Below are 20,254 nucleotides of genomic sequence, written 5' to 3'. Positions count from 1 at the left end.
GGCGGTGTTGAGGGGCAGTGCCGGCCCTGTTGCCCCGGGTGCGCCCTCACAGGGGCCCAGGCCGTGGCGCAGAGGGGAAACCGAGGCCGTGCAGGGACGGGCAGGGCTGCAGTCCCAGCTCTGGCCACCGGGCCCCCAGGAGCTGCTTCTCTTGGGGACCCGCAGCTGCTGGGATCCATCCGCTGCTACTCGAGGCACCCCCAGCTCTGCCGGGGCTGCGGGTGGGCTCAGCGCCCCTGGCCAGACCCCTCGTCACTGGTCAGCACACGCTGGCAGGCTGTCTTGGACTGGAAGGCCAGAGGGCGCCCCGTCGGGACTCAGAGGGCTGTCCCTCACATCCCTTCCTCTGTGTGACAATTAAATCAGGACACAGCGCTGGAAAGGGTCCCAGTTCCTTCCGCCGTGGGGTTGGGGGGCTGGGCTCAGCGCTGGCCTGAGGTGAGGCTGGAGCATGGAGCAACCTGTCGGCAGCCCCGCGCTCAGCCTGCCCAGCCCCCACCCACCCCAGAGTTCGCAGCACAAGGCCCTCGCCTCTGCCCTCCCCCCACACCCCCACAGCAGCCATGGCTCCAAGTCCCTCTGGTGCTGGGCGGCCACCAGGCTTCCCCCCAAGCCCTTCCTGGGCCCCACCTGAAGCCCTTCAGGCATGTGCCTATGCCACCCCGTCTGGAGCAGCACGGGTGAGGGGTTGTGCCGGCCGTGGGGGCAGCGCCAGTGCTGTCCGGGAGAAGCAGCTCCTCCCCCAAGCACCCGGGTCCTTGAGGCTGGTTCTGGGCGCTGGAGGGTGGGCACCCCGGGGAGGCTTGTCCCGCCCCGCACCCAGGTGGGCGCACCCAGCCGGCCACTCCTGCGGGGCAGGGGGCAGGGGGCCATTATGAGCGGGAGCACCTTGCCTGAGGACATGGCCCTGAGGCAGAGCCACATGGGGTCAGAGCTGGGAGGTGGGGTCTGTGCACCTGGACCCCCAGGGCCTCAGGCTTCGGCAGGGAAGGAAGACCCTCCCCCGCACCAGGCGAGAAGCTGCTGAGGGGCACAGGTTAGACTGGCCTTGGGGTGAGGGGGGGGGGCTGCGGGGAGGGGGTTGGAGATGGGGGGAGGGAGGGCGGGGGCGGGGGCACAGGGCAGGGTTGGGGGCCGGTGCATGCGGGGTGGGGGGCGCAGGGTCGGGGCGCCCACGCGGGCAGACACCCGTGCTTCCTAGATTCACTGCAAGTTTCACGATGAACCCGTGAAAACCCACATTTGCGCAGCTGCAGGGCTCGGGGGAGAAGCAGCTGCTGTGGCCGGCTCAGGGAGGAAGTGGGAGCTGACGGTGGACTGGCAAGGGCGCGGGGCCACGCCCCAGGGCAGCACGGGCGCAGCGCGTGGGGCGGCCTTCGGGATGCCCTCACTGGCTCAAGGTCAAGGCCCACGAAAGGGAAGCGAGGCCACAGGAGCCCAGGACAGCAGGGTAGCAGGTGGCGGCAGCAGAGTCTCACCCCAGGCCTGAGAACACCGTGGGGAGGGGCCAACCCCCACACGCGCGGCCCCAGCGGGGCTCAGGCACCCCAGTTATTACAGGCAAGCAGCACCCCTGTCGGACTGGGGAGAAGGAGGCCAGCAGCAGGTGGGGAGCAGCCTCCGCCCAGGATGGGGCCAAGGCCCGGCGGAAGGGGGCCGGTCGCTCTGTTAGGGGGCAGTTTCCTTTGGCCAGGGGAAAATGCCTCCCAGGTGACTGGCAGAAAAACGGGAAGCCACAGAGCAGAAGGGCTTCTGGCAGTGGGCGGGGAGGAGGGGGGCTGGGGTGCCAGAGGCCCCGGCCCTGAGCCACCTGAGGGCGTGGGGGGGCGGGGACACCGCAGGACCCCGGTGTCAGAAGACAGGATTCGCTTGCACCTGGAGACACCCCACGCAGAGCCCTGAACGAGGACGAGCTCTGAGAGTGTCTCAGAGGGTGAGGCCACGGGCGGGGGCGGGGGGGCGGCACGATGTCAGCACCCCGGGCCCTTCCCGTCAGCACCCCATGCTGCCCCCACTCACTTTTTCCGCCGCCCGCGCGCCCACGCCCGCCCGCCCGCAGCTCAGGAGAGGCGGTTTCAGTGGGCCAGGGTGGGGGGTCCCGCCCCTGGGCTTGTGGACGAGCCTGACACCAGCAAAGGGCTCCAGGTTCTGTCACCAACCCTGAGGGGGCCCCTCCTGCCGCCTACCACCCCCCCCCACCCTGCAGAGGGGCCACCACCCCAGGACAGAAGCCCAAACCCCCTGGAAACCCAGCTGCGCCCGCGGCCGAGGTCCCCAGGCTGAGAGAGACGGCGCTTCACAGGGGCCTCACCTGGGGCACCACTGGGCAGGGGTGGGGGGGAGGTTGGCTAGGGGCGTGGGGAGGCTGGGGTGCCAGGCTGGCCCCGGGACCCTCAGCTCTCAAGGTTCTATGAATATCGTCATCCACTTCCTTCGCGCTCTGCTTACTTTTAGAGTTTTTGTGACCATACCGTTGTCAATTTTTTTAAAGATTTATTTATTTATTTTATACAAGAACCGGGGTACAGGCCAGAGGCGCGGGAGGGTGAAAAAATTCACCAGAGCCAGAGCGGGGGACAGAACAGGCAGACTGACGAAACGCACTGCTGAGGGGAGCAGCGGGCGGCCGGAGAGGTCTGCCGCCATGTGGGACCCTCGCCGGCCGGCTGGGATCGAACCAGCGAGGCAGAGGCTGCGGGCAGCTTCGCAGCCCAGCGCTCACCCGCTGCGCCACCAGGGGAAGCCCCACACCGTTGTAAATTAATGGAATTTTTTAAGTTTGGGGCTTAAGGAAAAACTGAGCAGAAGATAAGTCGTCCCCACGCCCACACAGCCCTGACGTCGGCGCCTCGTCACATGGCACTGGGTCAGCCGCCGCGTGCCTCCTAGGCCGCATGGGCTCTGCTCAGCCCTGAGACTCCCTGGGGGCCCCCGACTCACAACACTCCACCCCCCGCCCCGCACCTCCCCGTACCCCGGCCCACATCCCCCACATCCTCCCCTGCCCCCGCAGCAGCCACCCCACACCCCTTCACATGCCCCCATGGCCACCTCCATCCCTCCTGTGCCCCTCCCCGTGCCCCCATCTCCCCTCCACCTCTCCCAGTGCCACCCCCGCACCCCCTCCCTCCCACCTCCCTGCACCCCCACCTCCCTGAAATCTTCCCTGTGCTCCCAGATCCGCCTGTGCCCCACGTCGCCCCAGGCTCCCAGCACCCTTCCCATTCCCCCCTGCACCCTTCCTTGCACCCCTCCCAGCGCCCCTTGCCCCCCTCACCCCTTCCAGGCCCTGGCAGCACCAGCCAAGTGCTGTCCTCACGGAGACACGGGTCCCACGGGAGCCTGGGTTTCCCACGTGCCAGGTAACTGCCAGGCCTGGCACCCGGATCTGGTTCCTGGAGAAGCCGCACAGCCCCCAGGGGGCTTCGCGCCCACAACGCCCCACCCACCACCGTGGCACCCCTGGCCCCAGGGCCTATGTGGTGGGTCGCGTTTCCCTGCCGACAGGTGGCCTGGGCGTCCTTCCTGCCCTCACTGGCCGGAATAAACTAATGACTTTGAAACTCTCGATAAGAAAACAAACGTGCCAACAGGCCGCGCGAGGAGGCGACGAGCCCGACAGACGCCAGAGGTGGCTGGAGACCTGCCCGCAGCTGCCGGCTGGGCACGCAGGAGCCCCGCTGGGCCTGGCTCGCGCGCTCTTTGCTGCGTCCTGTTGCCGGGACCTTCTTCCTGGGCGCTGCTGTCCCCCGGGGGGCGCACACCGGCCCTGGCAGCCGCCTCCCCAGCACCCAGTGCACTTAAATTATGGACTTATGGGATTTTTCAGTTTCAATAAGTTGAATTTTTCCAGGAATTGTTTCATCTCAGTTTTCAAATGTGCTGGCAGAAAGCCACTCCTAAGCCCTGTTGACGGCGTCGCACGTCCAGACTGTGGCCCTCCCGGCTCCAGGCCCCTCGCCCACCTCGCGCTCAGCGGCCAGGCCTGCGGCACCCCGGGCACTGCGCGTCCTGGCCAAGGGACTTCGGCTCCTGCTCAGCCGCTGCGCTCGTGGCCTGCCAGGTCAGCAGTGCCCACCAGACACCCGGCCAGGCCCTCCCAGCGCTGGCCCACCCTGGGCTTCATGCTGTGCTGACACGATTAACTCCAGTCACTTCTGGCCCCTGTGGCTAATCCTTGGAGCCACGAGTGTCTTCGTTTCCAAACATAGAAGATTTTCAATCATCTTGTTTCTGTCCCTAGTTCAATTTTACTGTGATTTTCCATCTTTCGGGGTCTGTGGAGACATGGCTTCAGGGCCCAGCAGGATGTCAGTTTTGTGCCTGTGTTTGAGAAGACTCATCTCAGGCAGCCCTGCCTCCTGCCCCAGCTCCTTCTCTGGGCGGAGGCGCCTCTGCCTCCGGCGGGGTTTCCACTAGCGTAGACCCTTCTCCGCCGCTGTGGGTCTGGGTTCCCGCTCAGTCTGTCCATTTTGCTTTATAAATGAGCCCAATATCAGGGCAGGCCCCTCTGCGCGCTCCCGCCTTCCTAGTGCTGGGAAGCTCTGGGCCCCAAGCCCTCGCCTTCCTGGCCCCCCCGCTGTGCGCAGCCTTGGTGGGCTGGGTGGGGCTATTTTTGTCCCCTCATCCATCGGAACACACCCCGACTGCCCTGGGCATCCTGTCCGTCCACGTGGAAGGGCCGTCGGGACGTTTGCTTCCCACTCGTCTTACCAGTTCCACATCCACTTTCTCCCCCTCCTTGCCTGCTGGGGTTGACGGCTTCTCCCCAGCCTGGCCATCGCCCTGCGCTGCGCGTCTCCGTGCACACCGGGGAAGACTCCTTCCGGAGGCATGGGCACCCTGAGTGCGCTCACCCCACTTTTGCCTGTGGTGGCAGCTCAGCCGCTTCGTCTGTCTTCACCCGCCTTCCCTTGCATCCTCCCTGGCCAGACTCAGGCCCATCCCATCGAGGCTCAGCACCCCTCCACCCTCCATCAACCCCTATCTGTAATCGAGCCCTGAGAGCTGGGGCCACTACGGGCCGGTCCAGGTGGGACGGGCTGCAGGCCGTAGGTGCTGTGCAGGCTGTCCTCCCGCCTTGTCCTCACACCACCCCCCTCCCTACTCTCAGGGCTCAGAGTCCAGAACGAGGGCAGACACAGCCAAGCCATCGCCCAGAGCCACAGGCCGATGGGCTGCCGTCCTTGGGGGAGGCCCCTCGGGGAGGGGCGGGAGAACACAGGACGCCTGGGGTTTTGAGAGGTCCTGGAGCGGCTGTGACCTCCACAGGGAGGCCCTGCAGAGTCGTCTGGGAACGCAGGGGCACACCCGACCTTCCCTGCGCGTGGTCATGGGCGGCTCCAGTTCCTGGGGAGCCATGGATGCTTGGGGGCTCAGGGGCGCTCTGGAGGGCGGGGAAGATGGGGTGCTGTCCTGGAATCAGCCCAAGCTGTCGAGAATCTGGGGTGTCCCAGAGATACCCCCAAAGTGCTTGTGGAGAAGCGACCGTGGGGGGCCAGGGGACAGCGGAGACAGCTGCGGTGGCCCCCAGGAAGGAAGGAGAGAAAGGGTAGCCAGAGGCGGGGGTGGCTCTGGCAGGCCCCTGCAGGCATTCTGCTCTTTCTTTACACTTTTCTACATTTCCCGAGTTTACTGCACTAGCCTGTTTCACCTTTGAAACCAGAAATGAAGACTTTAAAAAGAAGAAATAAGAGGCCCTTCGTGAGGACACAGGAGGGTCGGGCTCCACACTGCCCCCCATGCAGGTGCCCCCAAGAGGAGGCAGCACCACCAGGCCCTCCCGGCCCCCCAACATCTGTGCAGGAACCCAGGACCAGAGCCCCTCCCGAAGCCCGCACTCCAGCCAGGCCTGGGGCTGGAGACCGGCTTCCCTCCTCCAGGCCTCAGGAGGGCCGGCAGCGCCCCCCAGGCTTGTCCACAGGGCCGGGTGGCCGGGGCCGCACGTGCTGCAGGACCTGGAGCAGAGAGAACAGGCAAAAGGAGACCTCCTCGTAGGACACCCTGGCCCCACTCTCGAATAGGCAGGCGAAGGTCAGGGTGCCCTCGGGGGACGGCCCGACGAGCGCCAGGTCAGAGTAACCACTGGGGCCCTCGTAGATCACCCAGGGCTCAGTCCAGCTCTGAGGGTCCAGGGGTGACCTGCTCAGGTGGATGCCCATGTGGAGCCGAGCCCTGCGCCCCGCGGGGTGGGAGTACAGCAGCCACGTGGGGCTCTGGGATGGGGCAGCAGGGGGCCTGGGCAGCAGCAGGGTGGGGGTCCCCTCGTCCCCACCCAGTCCAGGATCCCGGTCCAAATCCTCAGGGCCGCCCCCACAGGGATCCCCAGCACCCTCCTCTGGGGCTCCCTGCACCCCAGGACAGAGGGGCACAGGGCGGGAGCTGCTCTTGGTGCCCACGGGCCATCCCTCACCCCAGGGCCCGCTGGAGGGTGCGGCCGGGAAACCCACGATGCTGCCCTGGCAGCCCCGGGCAGTCTCAGGCAGGGTGGGCACCAGCTCTCCGGGCAGAAAGGAGGTGCCCCCGTCGGCGCTGAGCGCCTGCACGCGGCTGCCCAGGGGGCTCCGGGCGTTGCAGTAGACCACGGCGCCCGCGCGCCCGCCGTCCACCATGGCCAGCTGGCACTCGCCCGAGCGCAGGTTGGGCACGAGGCCCCCGCGGTGCCAGGTGCGGCCGTGGTCGTCACTGTAGAAGGCGAAGGCGTGGGGGCTGGTCCTGCACACGCGGCCGAAGCACTCGCGCCGGTCCACGCGGTAGGCGTAGGCCGGCACCAGCAGGCGGCCGGAGCGCAGCTGGACGCCGTGGCCCGGCCCGACGGCGAAGGTGGCCCAGTCTGCGGAGAGGGGGGGCCGGGGCTGGGGCGGGGTCGCGACTCTTCCCGGGCGGGGGAGGGCGACGGGCGGGGCCGGGGGAGAGACCGCCCTTGGGGAGGCCCCGAGCCCACGCCGCCCTCACCCGCCTCGCCCGCGCCAGCCGCTCCGCGCGGTGCCCAGCCCGCCCAGCACCGCCGGCGACGCGCGGCGCGGAGAGCCCGGGCCGCGGGGGGCCCCGGGGGACGCCCCAGCCCGCCTACCCTGCTGGGCGCTGCCCACCGCCTGCTCCGTGAGGTCCCGCGCGCCGCCCCAGGTCCGGCCCCCGTCGGGGCTGCTCACGCAGCACAGGCGCGCCGCGTTCCTGCCCGAGGCGATCTGCGCGGCCTCGGGGGTGCGTCCGCGCACCGCGATGAACAGGAGGAAGACGGTGGCCGTGCGCGCGTCGTGCACCGGGCAGGGGTTCATGGACCGGTGCTCCTCCAGCGCCGCCGTGCCCAGCACGAGCGCGGGGCCCCACTGCGGGGAGCCCCCGGGGTGCCTCAGGCCACTGCGCGCGCCGCCCGCCCCCGCCCGCGCCCCCCTTCCCCCCCCGCGCCCCCCTTCCCCCCGGCGCCCCCCTTCCCCCCCCGCGCCCCCCTTCCCCCCCGCCCCCGTCCCCCCCCGCGCCCCCCTTCCCCCCCGCGCCCCCCTTCCCCCCCGCCCCCGTCCCCCCCGCGCCCCCCTTTCCCCCGCCCCCGTCCCCCCCCGCCCCCCCGCCCGCGCCCCCCGCCCCCGCGCCCCCCGCCCCGCGCCCCCGCCCGCGCCCCCCGCGCCCTGCCCGCGCCCCCGTCCCCCCGCCCGCGCCCCCCGCCCCCGCCCCCGTCCCCCCGCCCGCGCCCCCGTCCCCCCGCCCGCGCCCCCCGCGCCCTGCCCGCGCCCCCGGCCCCCCGCCCGCGCCCCCCGCCCCGCGCCCCCGTCCCCCCGCCCGCGCCCCCCGCCCCCGCGCCCCCGCCCCCGTCCCCCCGCCCGCGCCCCCGCGCCACCCCCCCCCCCCCGCGCCCACTCACCCGCACGGAGCCCCCCGCCACCGCGCCCCGCCGCTGCACCAGCCGGTGGGCGTGCGAGTCGTCGGGGCTGAGCCGCTGCTCCGCGAAGGCCAGCAGGGTGGGCCCCGGGGGCACCGGCAGCAGCGCCGGCACGCGGTAGGTCAGGCCGGTCCTCTCGCGCTGGAACAGCACCGTCCGCGCGGGCGCGCGCGGGGCCCCCATGCTCTGAGGGCGCCTGCGGGGGTCGGGGGGTGAGCAGGCAGCCCCGAAGCCGCTCCCCGCAAGGCCACCGCGCCTTGACCGCCTGGGGACATCTGAGCCCCCGTCCCTTGGCCCAGGCGGCTTCTCCCGCCCTGGCCCCCCGGCCCCTGCGCCCTGGGTCTGGAGTCAGCCTGTCCTCCCCACCCGGAGAGGCGCAGCCCCAGGGGAGCAGCCTGGTGGGGAGCCGGGGGAGGTCCAGAGCAGGGAGCCTGGGCGGTGTTCCCTGGCCTGCCCTCCCTGTGCCTGACCGCCCTGCCCCACGGACCCGCCAGCGGGAGACGGCCCCAAGTGGACAGCCGCCCACAGCGCAGGCGCAGGGCCTGGGGTCCCCGAACAGGACCCCAAAACCGCAGGAGTCAGGAAAAGACACAGAAACTGACCCACCACCCACGCTCACAGGGGCACACGCAGACGCTCTCAGACACACGCAGGCGCACACTTGGGCGCACACTCGCAGGTGCACACTCCACGCACGCAGACACTCGCAGGTGCACACTCCACGCACGCAGACACTCGCAGGTGCACACTCAGACTCACGTGCTTCCTGGGAAAGATGGCGCAGCTGCCACCACCCTTCCCGGGCCGGCCGGGGGCACCAGGCCAGGGGGTCGGGGGCACGGCCAGGAGAAGGGAGGGTGCGAGGGCTGAAACCAAGAGGGCGGCCCAGTGGGTCACCACAGGGGCAGGAGGCAGACAGTGGCCACTTCTGAGCCTGCCCGGCGGGGGCCTGGGGAGCAGCGGGCTGGGAGAGGGTGTGCGCGTGGGTCAGGTCCAGGCGTTTGAGCCGGGGTGGGGACATTTCAAGCAGTTCGGCCTGATTCAGCAGGGATGAAAGGCGGCACTGGCTCAGCTCCCACTGAACAGAGTGGTGGGGTCCCCAGCCCCCGGGATGTTCCCACAGGGCCAGGGCTCAGGCCCCACCCCCAGCCCTGCCCCGGCCCACAGAGCCCGGCCGCCCCCCGCCCCCAGGGCGGTCAGCCCCTGCCTGCAGGCAGCTCATCCCTGCACATGCTGCTCCCAACTCCCTCTGGCAGACCCCCCCCACCCTGTGCCACGCCTTGCTGGAGGCAGGGCAGAGCCTCTGGTGGGGTGCATGCGGCTGCACAGGGGTCTGCAGTCCAGACAGCCTTCTGACCGTGGGCAGGACCGCCAGCCTCTCCGGCTGATTTGCACGAGGGTAGCCAGGGGGTGGCCGGCCCCGTGGAGGGGTGTGAGGGAGGCTGCCCAGCAGCGACGCAGGCCCTGGGTGCAGAAGTGCAGGGGCAGAGGTACCCAGGGCAGCCAGGCCGGCAAGGGCCAGGAACACCAGGCCAAGGAGCAGCGGGGCTGGCCCCGCAGACGGCGCAGGCCGGAGGTTCGCAGATGGACACGTGCAAGCTTGCTCTCATGCCAGGCTTGCTGAGGCTCCCCTGGGCTCCCAGCAGACAGGCCCTGCCCCAAAATCTCTGGGGCAGCAGCTGGCCTTGCCCACTGCCTGCTGAGCCCCGGGACCGCCCACCTTCCGCCGCCTCTGGGGCTTCTGAGAGTGGCCTCTGTGTCCTAGAAGCCCCGGACCCGCACAGCACTCAAAGGCCAGCTGTGTCCCAGCAGGGAGCAGGTGCGGGCGCCTTGGCGCCCACCCTCCACCCTCCAGGCACGGGGGGCACAAGGAGGACATTCTCTGCACTTGGCTCACTCCTGGCCCTGGGACCCCCGGGCTGGTGTCAGCAGAAGCACAAGGCCCAGCCCGCCCCGGACCGAAGACAGCGAGAGAGACAGAGGCGCCACGGCAGCTGGTCACTGCTCTTGCTGCGAGGGGACAGGCTGCTGGGCACTGGCCAAGCCTGGTTTACAGAGCCCGGGGGACGCCCCCAGACTGACAGGAACTGGCACTGCCCAGTGTGGGCAGTTGAGCCGGGTCCAGGGGCTGGCCTGACCAGGATGCCTACCTCCCAAGGTGCTGGCACCCAGAGAGGGGGACCTCAAAGAGAACCTGTGCTCCTGGCCTGAGCCCCAGGAAACTGGACCTTCTGCATCAGCAGGGGCTTGGCCTGATCACCTCCTCAGCCTGGACCCCCAACCTGGACCCCGCTCACACAGGCCTCCCAGGCTGCACGGCTGGCCGCCTGCCCCACCCCTCGGCCAGGGTACTCTCTGTCCTTTGGACCCACAAGCAGAGCAAACTCAGCAGCGGGCACTGGCACAGCATGGTGTGCCCGGGCAGGGCTCCCAGCTCTGCCACCCCAGGGCTCTGCCTCAGCGCCGGCCCCAGGCCAGGACTTTGGAAGCACAGCCCTTCCCCGGCGGAGCAGGCCAGGCCAGGCCCACACCCCTAGATCTGCCCCAGCTCTCTCGTCCCGGCCACCACTTGGCCAGGAAGTGGCCCCCATGGGCCCCGTACAGCCTCTGGCTAGCGGCTGAGGGTCCACACCCACCAAGAGCAGCCCAAAGAGGGGCAGCCAGAGGGGACAGGGCCCGTCTCACCTGGGGGCTTGGGCTGGGGTCCAAGGAGCAGCCGGCACGCACCGGGCTCGGGCGCAGGGCTGGCAGCTGCAGGCAGGAGTGCCTGTGTCCCTCAGTGCACTGGGTGGGCAGGCAGGCAGGCGGGCGGGAAGGAGGGAGGGAGGGAGGGAGGGAGCCCCTGGCCCCGGCCCAGGCCCCTCCTGCGGCCAGGGGCTGTCTCAGGGCAGCTCACCCTCCAGCAAGGCGGACGCGTGCGCCTGTGTGCGTGAGCATGAGGGGGATCAGCTCCCCAGCTGACACCCATGAGACGTGGAGCTCTGCTGCCTCCAGATACCCCCAAGCCCCCACCAGAGCCTGTGGGCTTGGTCTCTGCGGGGCTCCTCCCTGACAGCCTGGGCGCTCCCCACCCTCCCACCTCAGGCTGGGTGTCCCCACGCCGCCCCCCATTCCCTCACACTCCCACACCCCCCAAGCCCACCACAGCCTGGACATCCCCATGCCTCCCGCGCTGTCACTGAGGGGCTCTTCGAGGGCCCCTCCCTTGGGCCCCGGGGGTCCTGCCTCATCCCACCTCTGTCCCAGGGCTCCTGATAGATAAAGGGCCGGGATGTTAAGACAGCTGGGGGGGCCGGGAGACGACAGGCTGCGCTGCCGACCAGTCCTGGGGCCTGTGGGGGTTGTCAGGGGAGGCCCCAGAATGGCAGGAGAGAGGCCCAGCCACTCACCCAGCTGGACGAAGCACAGCCAGGAGGGCCCAAGGCCGCGGGGGAGCCCAGCCTCGAACCCCCTCAGCAGCCCCCCCAAACAGCAGCGGGGGGTAATTGGAGGCTGCCTCCAGGACTGTGTCCCGCTCGGCCCATTGGGTCCACCCAGCACTGCAGACCAGCTGCGCCCCTTCCCTGAACACAGGCAGGGCTGCCCCTGCCTCAGCCCGTGCCCGAGGGCACCCGTGTCCCCTTAGTTCTAACCACTCTCATCCTAGGAGCCCCCGGCCGGCCAGGCCCTTGCAAGGCCGGGAGAGCTGTCCAGCACCGCTCCCCAGGTCTTCAGCGCTGCTGGCAGCGCCTCTGGGACCACGCTGTGCCCCTCCAGGGAGCCAGGCCTGGGTTCCGCACCGCTGGGCACCCTGTGCTTGGGCCCTGGGGCAGCATGCTGACTTGTCACTGTCACTGTTGTTTTTTTTTTTAAAGATTTATTTATTTATGCCTACAAGAACTGGGGTACAGGCCCTTATTTGGTTCCCCTATGTTCCTCCTATAAGTGAAACCATGCGATATTTTTCTTTTTCCTTCTGACTGTTTCACTGAGCATGATTCCTTCTAGCTCCATCCATGTGGCTGCGAACAGCATGCGCTTCTCTTTTTAAAAAACAAAAGATTTATTTATGCATGCGTGCAAGAGCTGGGGTACAGGCCAGAGGTGCGGGGGGTGAGAGGATTCACCAGAGACAGAGCGGGGAGCAGAACAGGCAGACTGATGAAGTACACTGCTGAGGGGAGCAGCGGGGAGACAGGAGAGGTCTGCTGCGCCTGTGGGGAGCTCCCTGGCCAACCGGGGATCAAACTCGTGCTGCAGAGGCTGTGGACAGCTTCACAGTGCGGTGCTTAACTCCTTGCGCCACCAGGGAGGCCGGAGCGTGTCATTTTTGATGGCTGAGTAGTATTCCGCGTGAATACAGACCACGCCCCCTTGATCCGGCCCTGAAGACACAGGATGCGCCCCGAAGGTGCGTGTGGCCTGCGCAGGGCGGCGCTGCCCTTCTCTGTCATTCCCATTCAGGGCAGGTGCTGCGGGAGCGAGCCCTGTCGCTGTCACTTCGCCGTCCCCTAAGATGGCTCTGCTCGGGTGGAGTTTGGTGGCTGCCAGCCGGGCGGGGGCCCTGGCCGGTCGCCAGCGAGGTGGCCTCCCAGAGAGGGGCCGGGGCCGGTCTGCTCCCCAGCGCCTCACGCCGAAGGGCGGGTCCCCTGGCCGGAACCCCGCCCCCCCCCCCCCCCCGGCCTCCAGGCGAGCAGGGCGCGCGGGGGACCCAGGGCCCGAGCAGCCGGCGCCCTAGTCCTCCAGGAAGGGGATGGTCTTGGGCGGCTTCTCCGGGAACTGCCGGGCGTACAGGCGCGCCATGTACTGCAGCTCGGGCGTGGCCATGCTCTGGCAGCGCCGCCGCGCCCGCGGGCCCAGCCCCGGCCGGAGGTTGTAGCCCAGGATGCCCGCCGGGCCGGACTGGTAGGGGCGCAGGCGCGGGTCGGCGATGTGCGCGGGGCCCTGGGGCGCGCCGTCCTGCAGGCACAGGGCCTCGAGCTCGCGCCGCCGCGCCCGCAGCCGCGCCACGTCCGCGCGCAGCCGGCGGGGGCCCAGCTCGGCCAGCGCGCGCGCCCAGAAGGTGCGGTTGAAGTGCTGGTACAGGCGCCAGTCCAGCGCGCACCAGCGCCGCGCGCGCTCGCGGCCCTCGGGGGACAGGCGGGCGCCGCCCGGGCCGCGCGCGTTGACCCTGAAGGCCACCACGTCGTCCAGCCGCCAGCGCAGCAGGCGCCGCAGCAGCACCAGCGACTCGTCGAAGTGCTCGGCGATCAGCACCAGCGGGAAGCGCCGCTCGGCCTCGGCCAGGCGCGCGCGCACGTAGCGCTCCTCGGCCGGCGCGTCGGGGTCGAAGCCCAGGTCGAACCACATGTTGTTGCGGGCGTGCGCGTTGCGCAGGCTGCGGCTCGCGTTGTAGTAGGTCCAGGGCGCGGCCAGGAAGGCCTCCAGGCTGCCCGCGGCGCGGAAGGCGGGCACGTAGCCCTGGTAGTAGGCGAAGGCGGACTCCAGCTGGGACACGGGGTTTCTGAGGATGGAGAAGTAGAAGGTGTCGTTGGCCACGACCTTCTGCACCTGTGCGGACACAAAGCGGGCGGGGCTGGTGACGGGCCGGCCTCCTCCGCCGCCCCAGCGCCGCGCCTGCCCCGGCTCCTGCCCCGGCGCCCCAGCCGGCCCTGCTTCCTGCGCCGCGGCCGCCCACCCGCTGGGCGAGTGCCCCGGCCTCCGGCTGCCCCTTTCCTGCCACTGGGCCTTTGAAGGGAGGTCGGGGCGCCCTCGAGAGCAGTGGCCCCGAGAACAGCATCCCCGCCCAAGGGGCCAGCATGTGCAAGGGCCTGGGCGGGGACCGCTGGGCAGCTCTGACCAGGAGGAGCCTCGAGAGAAGGCCGCGGACAGGCCAGGGAGCCCCCCTGAGCCAGCACTGCCACTCTGCGGCCTGGGAGGGCGGCTGCGGCTCTCCCTGCCAGCCCACGAGGCGCCGGCCCGCGGCCTGTGCCCCCCCCCCCAGAGGCCAGGCCCGGAGCCGCCCGCCCGCCCCGCAGACCCCACCCGCACACCTCCGGCAGGTTGAACCGCAGGTGGTTGCACAGGATGTTGAAGCGCCGCTGGGGGCTGCCGGCCTCCCCCACGCCCTCCACGTAATGCGCCAGGAAGAGCCAAGGGTAGCCCAGGTGGAAGCGCTGGCCGCTGGGCAGGGCCACCGACAGCCCGTGCGTCTCGGCAAAGCGGAAGAGGATGTTGAGCACCGTGCTGCTGCCGGTCTTGTGCGTCTTCAGGAACATGATGTTGGTCACGGGCGGCCCCTCGGCCTGGCCCTCCAGCAGGCTGGCAGGGGGGGCGGCACGTCAGCCAGGGAGCGCCGGGCCCACTGACAGACCGTCCCCTCCCACCACAGGACCGGCCACCCCAGGACCCCACCACCACACCCACCTGCGTGTGGGCGCCAGCCCGGAGTGGCCGGTGCCTGGCTGCTCTCTCTCTCTGGCCGCCACAGGCCAGCAAGGGGGACTGGCGTGGCGCAGGCCACTGCAGAGGCCCATGCCAGCTCTGGGGACGGCGGGGGCAGTAAGGGGACCCCTCCCGCCTCAGCAGAGGCGCCTCCTGAGGTCTGGGGGCATACGGGCAGACCTCAGGCTGCACAGAGGATGCGCTGGAGCGCAGGGGACAGGGCCTGACTGCCCAGGCCCACCCTGGGCCCGAGCCCCACCTCCCAGGGCCCACAGCCCTCTCTGCACACAGCAGCCCGGCCAGCGCCGCCTCCAGGGACCTGGGACTGGCTGCCCAGGGACACACACGGTCAGGGGCCAGGAGCCTTAGCTACTCCCAAGGAAGGTGCACCCACTCCTATGGGGGAACTGGGGCCCTGCAGGGCAGCGGGGCCCACCAAGGTCACCACCAGCTGGGAGCCAGCAGAGGCGGGCCAGCCCGGAGGGGCAGCCCCTACCCAGGACTCACGGAGTGAGCAGCCCCACGTCCAGGTGCAGAAAGCCGGTCAGCAGGAAGCTGGTCAGTGCCAGGAAGAGGAGGAAGGCCCCGAAGCATCTGCAGGCAGAAGCACATCAGCAGGGGGGCGCTCCCCCTTCCTGCAGGCTGAGCTCTGCACGCCCAGCACGTCACCCCCTGCCGCGTACAGGCCCTTGGGGCTGGGGGACATGGGACAGGGCGGAGCCCCCGCCCCTCCGTGCACCGTGGACAGCCCCCCGGCCGGGTAGAGGGGCGCGCTGAGACCCCGAGTTCACTTCAGGGCCAGGGGTGAGGGATGAGACCCCCGACATTCTGCCCCCATAGGGAAAGGGTTAGGGACCCACGCAGGGCCAGCCAGGCACAGGAGCTCACAGACGGGCGCTGGCGCGTCAGAGGCCGCGAGCCCGGGTGAGGCCCCAGGTTGTGACATGTCCTCCCGCGAGCGCCTCCCGGAGCCTGGGCTGCGCGTGGAGGCCCCAGCTCTCTCGCTTTCGCAGGGCAGCCAAACCCCCGCTCCCAGAGGCCCGGGCCCAGCCCGTCCGTCAGCCCCCTCAGTGGACACTGGTCCTTCCCCACCGCTCCGGCTGCAGGGCCCCTGACCCAGCCCGCCTGGCCTGCGCGCTCCTCCCCGGGGCTCCCAGCAGACAGACAGCTGTCCTTGCACACAGAGGCTGGCCCTGTGCAGATGGGCCGGTGGATCCCGAGTCCCTGGCCCAGCTGGCTGCTCCCCCACCTGGCGCCCTCACCGGGCAGGGCAGCGCCGTGTCAACTGCCCAGTGCTCAAGTAGGGGTGGGGTGGGGGGCTCTGGAGGCAGTGCCAGGCTAGGCCTGGCCTAGGGCAGAGCGAGGGCAGGCAGCGGCCAGCGGGTCGGGGACTGCGCCCGTGGTCCTTCTTGGTTCCGCGGGGACCCAGCCTCTGGCGAATGCCTGGCGGCGGTGGACAGCAAGCCTGGTGCTGGGAGTGTCCAGGGGCTCGTGGGGGCAGGCTGGTGGGACAGAGGCGCCGGGACAGCGGGGGCGGGGGTGCCGAGGCCTTGGAGAGCCGGGACCGGCTACTGTGTGCTGGGCCTGCGCCCGCAGCCTGTTTCTCTCCCATTCATTGCCAAGGACACGCTCTGAGCTGGACTCGGTCCACTTGGCTCCCGGCTCCTGAGCATCTCCCCTGCAGGTTTTCGCTTGCCAGTTCCGTTGTCATTGTAAATAAATGTCCATCCAAGTCCTGTCCCCGTGCCCACCACGGGTGCGGAAGGCCCGTCCCCAGACACGCTGCGCGGCACCCGAGGCCCCCAGCCTCCCCCCGCGCCGGAGCCGGCCCAGCAGGTCTCCCGGAGGCCAGGGTCACTGCAGCACCACCGTGGCGCTGGCGTCTCGTGCTCCGGGCGTGCACGGTCCAGGTCACGCCCGCCAAGGGGGTCCTGGCGCGCGGCCCTCCCACCTCGGCCACGCAGGTCCGGCTGCGGTCTCTGCCCAGAGCAGGACGCGCCTGACAGCGGGCAGCCCCGCCCCGCGGGCAGGTGCAACTGGACAGTGGCCCCAGGCTGGGCTCAGCGTCCAGGCCAGGCCGTGCTCGGGCATCAGCCCAGACGCCCAAATGCTCGCCGCTCCGCCGCAATGCAGCAGCAGTTCCCGGCGTCCCGCCCCCTGTGGCTAGCCTGCCCCCTCCTCAGAGGGGCAGAATTGGGCCTGGGCGGGAGCCCCAGCCCTTGTGCCCTCCCAGGCAGAGCGGGAGGACAGAGCCCTGCCCAGCCCCGTCCCCCCTTCCTGCATCCAGGAGATGCAGACTGAGTGCTTAGACCACGCTGAGTCCTCCTGGAGCAAGAGGGGAAGGTGACCCCCTCCTCCCTTAGCACAGGACTGACAAACAGCCCCGCTGTCACCAGGGAGGGCTCAGCCCCCAATGGGGAGGGCCTCTGTGCTCCCAGGGTGCCCCACCAGGGATGAGCCCCAGGGCAAGCAGGGGCCACACTCGTTCCCAGGGCCCCGCGCCCCACCCCTGCCACCCCGGGTCCACCGAGGTAGGTGCAGCGGCCCTCAGGCCCGAGGCGTGAGGTGCAGGTGGTCTGGGCCTGGCTCAGAGGGCCGTTTGGAGAACCCAGACAACACGCAAAGGCGTGTCCAGCCCTCCCTCCTCAGCCTGGCAGGTCCCCTGGCTTCTGGGACAGCCCCGAGATCCAGGACACCAGCCTGGGGCTGACCACGCACAGACTGTGGGTGGGCCCCGCAGTCTGTGGGGCATCCGCTCCAGTCTCAGGAAAAGGCAGGACCCTCCTATTCCCTGACCCAGGGTGCCCTGCCCTGCTCCTGGGCCACCTCTCCCGCCAGCCAGGGGCTTCCGCCTGCAGCTTAGCTGGGTGTCGACCTCGGCAGCGGCCCCCAGGCCTGGCCTCCCCCACCCCGCACGCTGTCCCCCGACCTCGAGCTGTCCCCGAGGTCTAAAGTCAGAATGGCACTGACCCCACGGTCACTCTGTCCCCCATGAGGCTCCCAGGGTCAGTGCTGCCGAGATGTCCATCCCCAAGGACAGACTTGAGCCTCAAACAGATGTGGGTTTTGGGGGGCAAGTGTCCCAGGCCAGGACTTGGGTGAGGAACTGGGGACCACTGCAGGGGCCCCCCAACACTGCAGACCATCAGGGGCTCCACAGCTTGAATTGGGTCTCAAAGACAGTGGCCGAGCAGCGATGCCCCCAGATCAGCAGCCACAGAGGGGCTCTGCAACACCCACAGCAGACCAGCAGTCTAAGGGACACACCCGCCTGCAGGCAGGAGCGCCCGGAACCCCTCACAACCCCTGTCCCCAGGGCCTGGACACTCTCATGGCCATGGCCATCCGCCCAGCACCAGGCCCAAGTGCTGGCCGAGCCCAGAGTCTCCCAGCGTTTGTGCAGCTGAAGGAAATGTCCGGGGCTCCAGAGGCAGTCAGTCCTGTCGCGGTTTGTGGGCTTGGTGACCAGGCTCAGGAGCCCCTTCTTCAGGGCCTGGACAGTCAGTGCCACCTCCCTGGGGGGGTCACCACGGCCATCTGCAAGCTCCCCCAACCCACACCCCCTCCACACCTGGGTCTCTCCGGCCCTGGTCTCCACTCAGGCCTCACTGCCCAAGGAGGCCGGCTGCAGTGCCAGGCGGGCAGCTCGGGCCAGCCCCGGGGTGGCCCCCAGCCCTCCTGCCCATGCGGTGATGGCTTCCACAGGGCCGAACACTGGGACCGCCCCCTCCCGAAGGAGACAGAGGCCCTGGAACTCTGCACCAGACAAAGGGGAGGTGAGGCTTCCCGGCAGCCCTGGGCCCCCAGGGCAGGGGTGGGGCCAACCAGGCTCAGAGCCCCATGGCCTTTCCAGGCCTCGTCTCCCCCCCAGGCCTCGTTGGAGGGGCCCCTCAGCCTCCCACACCCGGTCCAAGACCAGCACAGCGGGTGCAGCACCCCAAACTGCGAGAAGGTCCCGAAGAGAGTCGGGGGTTCTATCCGCTGCTGGGAGCTCCGGAGGGTGCCCAGGGACAGGAGGCAGCCACAGCACTGACGGCAGCGCCGGCCCAGGGGTCCAGTCCAGACACCAAACTGTGGCCCCCGGCCCTGGGCCATGCCCCCCAGAGGCCAAAGGCCAGGACCAGGGGGCGGGCAGGAGGTGAACTCGGGAAAGGCCTGGTGGGTCCTTTGAAAGACACAGGACGCCCTGTCTCCTGTGCTGCCAGCCGCCCCTGCCCCACTCACCTCTGCGGGCCCCCGGGGGCGGACAGCATGCCGGCGTCTGCAGCAGGACGGGCGCGCTCGCCACTCACAGCCGCCGGGCTCGGGCACCAGGCTGTGCGGTCTGCAAAACCTGACTCCCCAGAAACTCACCTGCCGGCTCAGGTGTGGGGCCACACCCTCCACCCTCGCCCAGCAGGAGTCTTGAAGGTTGGCCGGGGCCTCCCCTGGGGCCAGCGGGGCGGGCCGGCACTGAGGCCAGCACACAGGGGCTCGCCTGCGGCTCTGCCCATAACGGCCCCCCGGGAGTCCAGGCTGGCCCCTCTGCGAGCCCCGTCAACCAGCAGGTGTCTGGGTCCAGAAGGGAGCCGGGGAGAAATGCCCTCATGCCCATCCACGAGAAACGGAGGCGGAGCGTCCCGGGGGGCTGGGAGGCCACGCTCAGGGGCCTCCGCTTCCTGCCCGGAGAAGTGGCCCAGCCACACGCCGTCCTGAGCTGGGGAAGGGCTGTCAGGAGGACACAGGAGCAGAAATAAACGAGAACCCCAGATGGAAACTCTTTCTCAGGGAAATAAACATAATCCAAAGACAAGTGGCGGCAGGAGGGCGTCGCCAGCAGCTTGGCCGCGTTCGCAAAGGGAAAGGCAAAGGCAAAGTCGCTGGGCGCTCGCACCCGCCCTCGCACCCCCGCCGGCTGGGCCCCGCGGGCTTGCCCGGCAGCCGGACACTGGGCACAGCGCGGAGGGCGCTCGGGGGGTGGGCTTCTGGCCGGCCAGGGGCCGAGCAGGGCCAAGGGGTCCTGGCTGTCTGAGACACGCCCCGGCTCGGGGTGGGGGGGACGAGCTGCCCGGTGGGGACCCTGGAGGAGGCGCCTGGGCCGGCAGGAGCCTCACGGGCATGGGGGTTCTGGGGGGCGCCCAGGCAGGCAGAGGGAGCCCCCAGTGGGGGCCACTCGTGAGGGTCCGTGCACCCCTGCCGGGGCAAGGACTCCGGCCTCCTGCCCCAGCCCCCCGCAGCGCGGGCCCTGGCCCCTGGCCTGGGGCTGAGCCCTGCACAGGAGCTCCAGGGCAGGACGGCCGTGGGGCTCAGCCCCGAGCCCCAGCCCCACAGTGTTGGCACAGAGGCAGCGGGAGCCAGAGAAACCCACGGCCACCGGTGGCCGTCCCCGCTGCCACCACGGCACATCCCAGGACAGGCGCCCGCAGGCCCAGCAGGAGCGGCCAGCGGTCCTGAGCCCAACGAGGAGGCAGCCGCGGAGGCCAGGGGTCAGCGGCCGGGGCTGACCCTGTGGAGTGACTGAGAGAGATGGAGGCCAGGGCTCTGCAGCGCCCAGGGGAAGCCCTGGACAGGGCACTGAGGCCGGGCCAGGGAGGGCAGCAGCTTCAGGGAGCTGCCCCCGCGTTGTGGCAGTGAGGCCTGGCCTTCCTTTCTCCTAAGCAAATCCGTGCAGCCATGACGACCAGGGCTGGGGAGGCCGGGCGGTGCGGGCAGCAGCCCCCCTGTGCACATGGACGCGGCCCCAGCCCCGCAGCCCTGCCCCCACTAAGAGCCCCTCGGAGCCCCGGTGAGCCCCCCTCCTCCACCACACCATGGGGCCTGAGGCCCAGGTCTGTGCCTCTGCTCACCCCCAAGGCACAGGGTGGGAAGGGACAGTGGGCAGCAGCCAGGGCGTACACACCACTAGAGAGGGCAGGCCCGGTCCAGGCCTGCAGAGGCCCGGGCAGGTGTCTCCCTGGGACCCACAGGGCTGTACCCTCTGCCCTGGAATGGGCACCC

At 70.1% G+C, this 20,254-nt stretch overlaps 2 protein-coding genes across 2 annotated transcripts; both read right to left on the bottom strand.

Moving 5' to 3' along the window:
• Nucleotides 1-5,885: 5,885 nt before the first annotated feature.
• On the bottom strand, nt 5,886-8,059 carry NEU4 (neuraminidase 4; the record flags this gene model as incomplete). The annotated part of the gene is made up of 3 exons (XM_084246672.1): nt 5,886-6,832; nt 7,073-7,328; nt 7,859-8,059. 3 exons carry the CDS (start codon nt 8,057-8,059, stop codon nt 5,886-5,888), a joined length of 1,404 nt encoding a protein of 467 aa, XP_084102798.1.
• A 4,530-nt stretch (nt 8,060-12,589) lies between these two features.
• Nucleotides 12,590-18,373, bottom strand: GAL3ST2 (galactose-3-O-sulfotransferase 2; the record flags this gene model as incomplete). Its single annotated transcript, XM_084228382.1, has 4 exons — nt 12,590-13,405; nt 13,888-14,155; nt 14,786-14,872; nt 18,183-18,373. 4 exons carry the CDS (start codon nt 18,371-18,373, stop codon nt 12,590-12,592), a joined length of 1,362 nt encoding a protein of 453 aa, XP_084084508.1.
• Between the last annotated feature and the right edge of the window lie 1,881 nt (nt 18,374-20,254).

This window comes from Talpa europaea (assembly GCF_964194135.1).
Source record: "Talpa europaea genome assembly, chromosome: 1".
Classification (NCBI taxonomy): Eukaryota; Metazoa; Chordata; class Mammalia; order Eulipotyphla; family Talpidae; genus Talpa; species Talpa europaea.
This window is presented reverse-complemented; position numbering and strand designations above follow the sequence as displayed.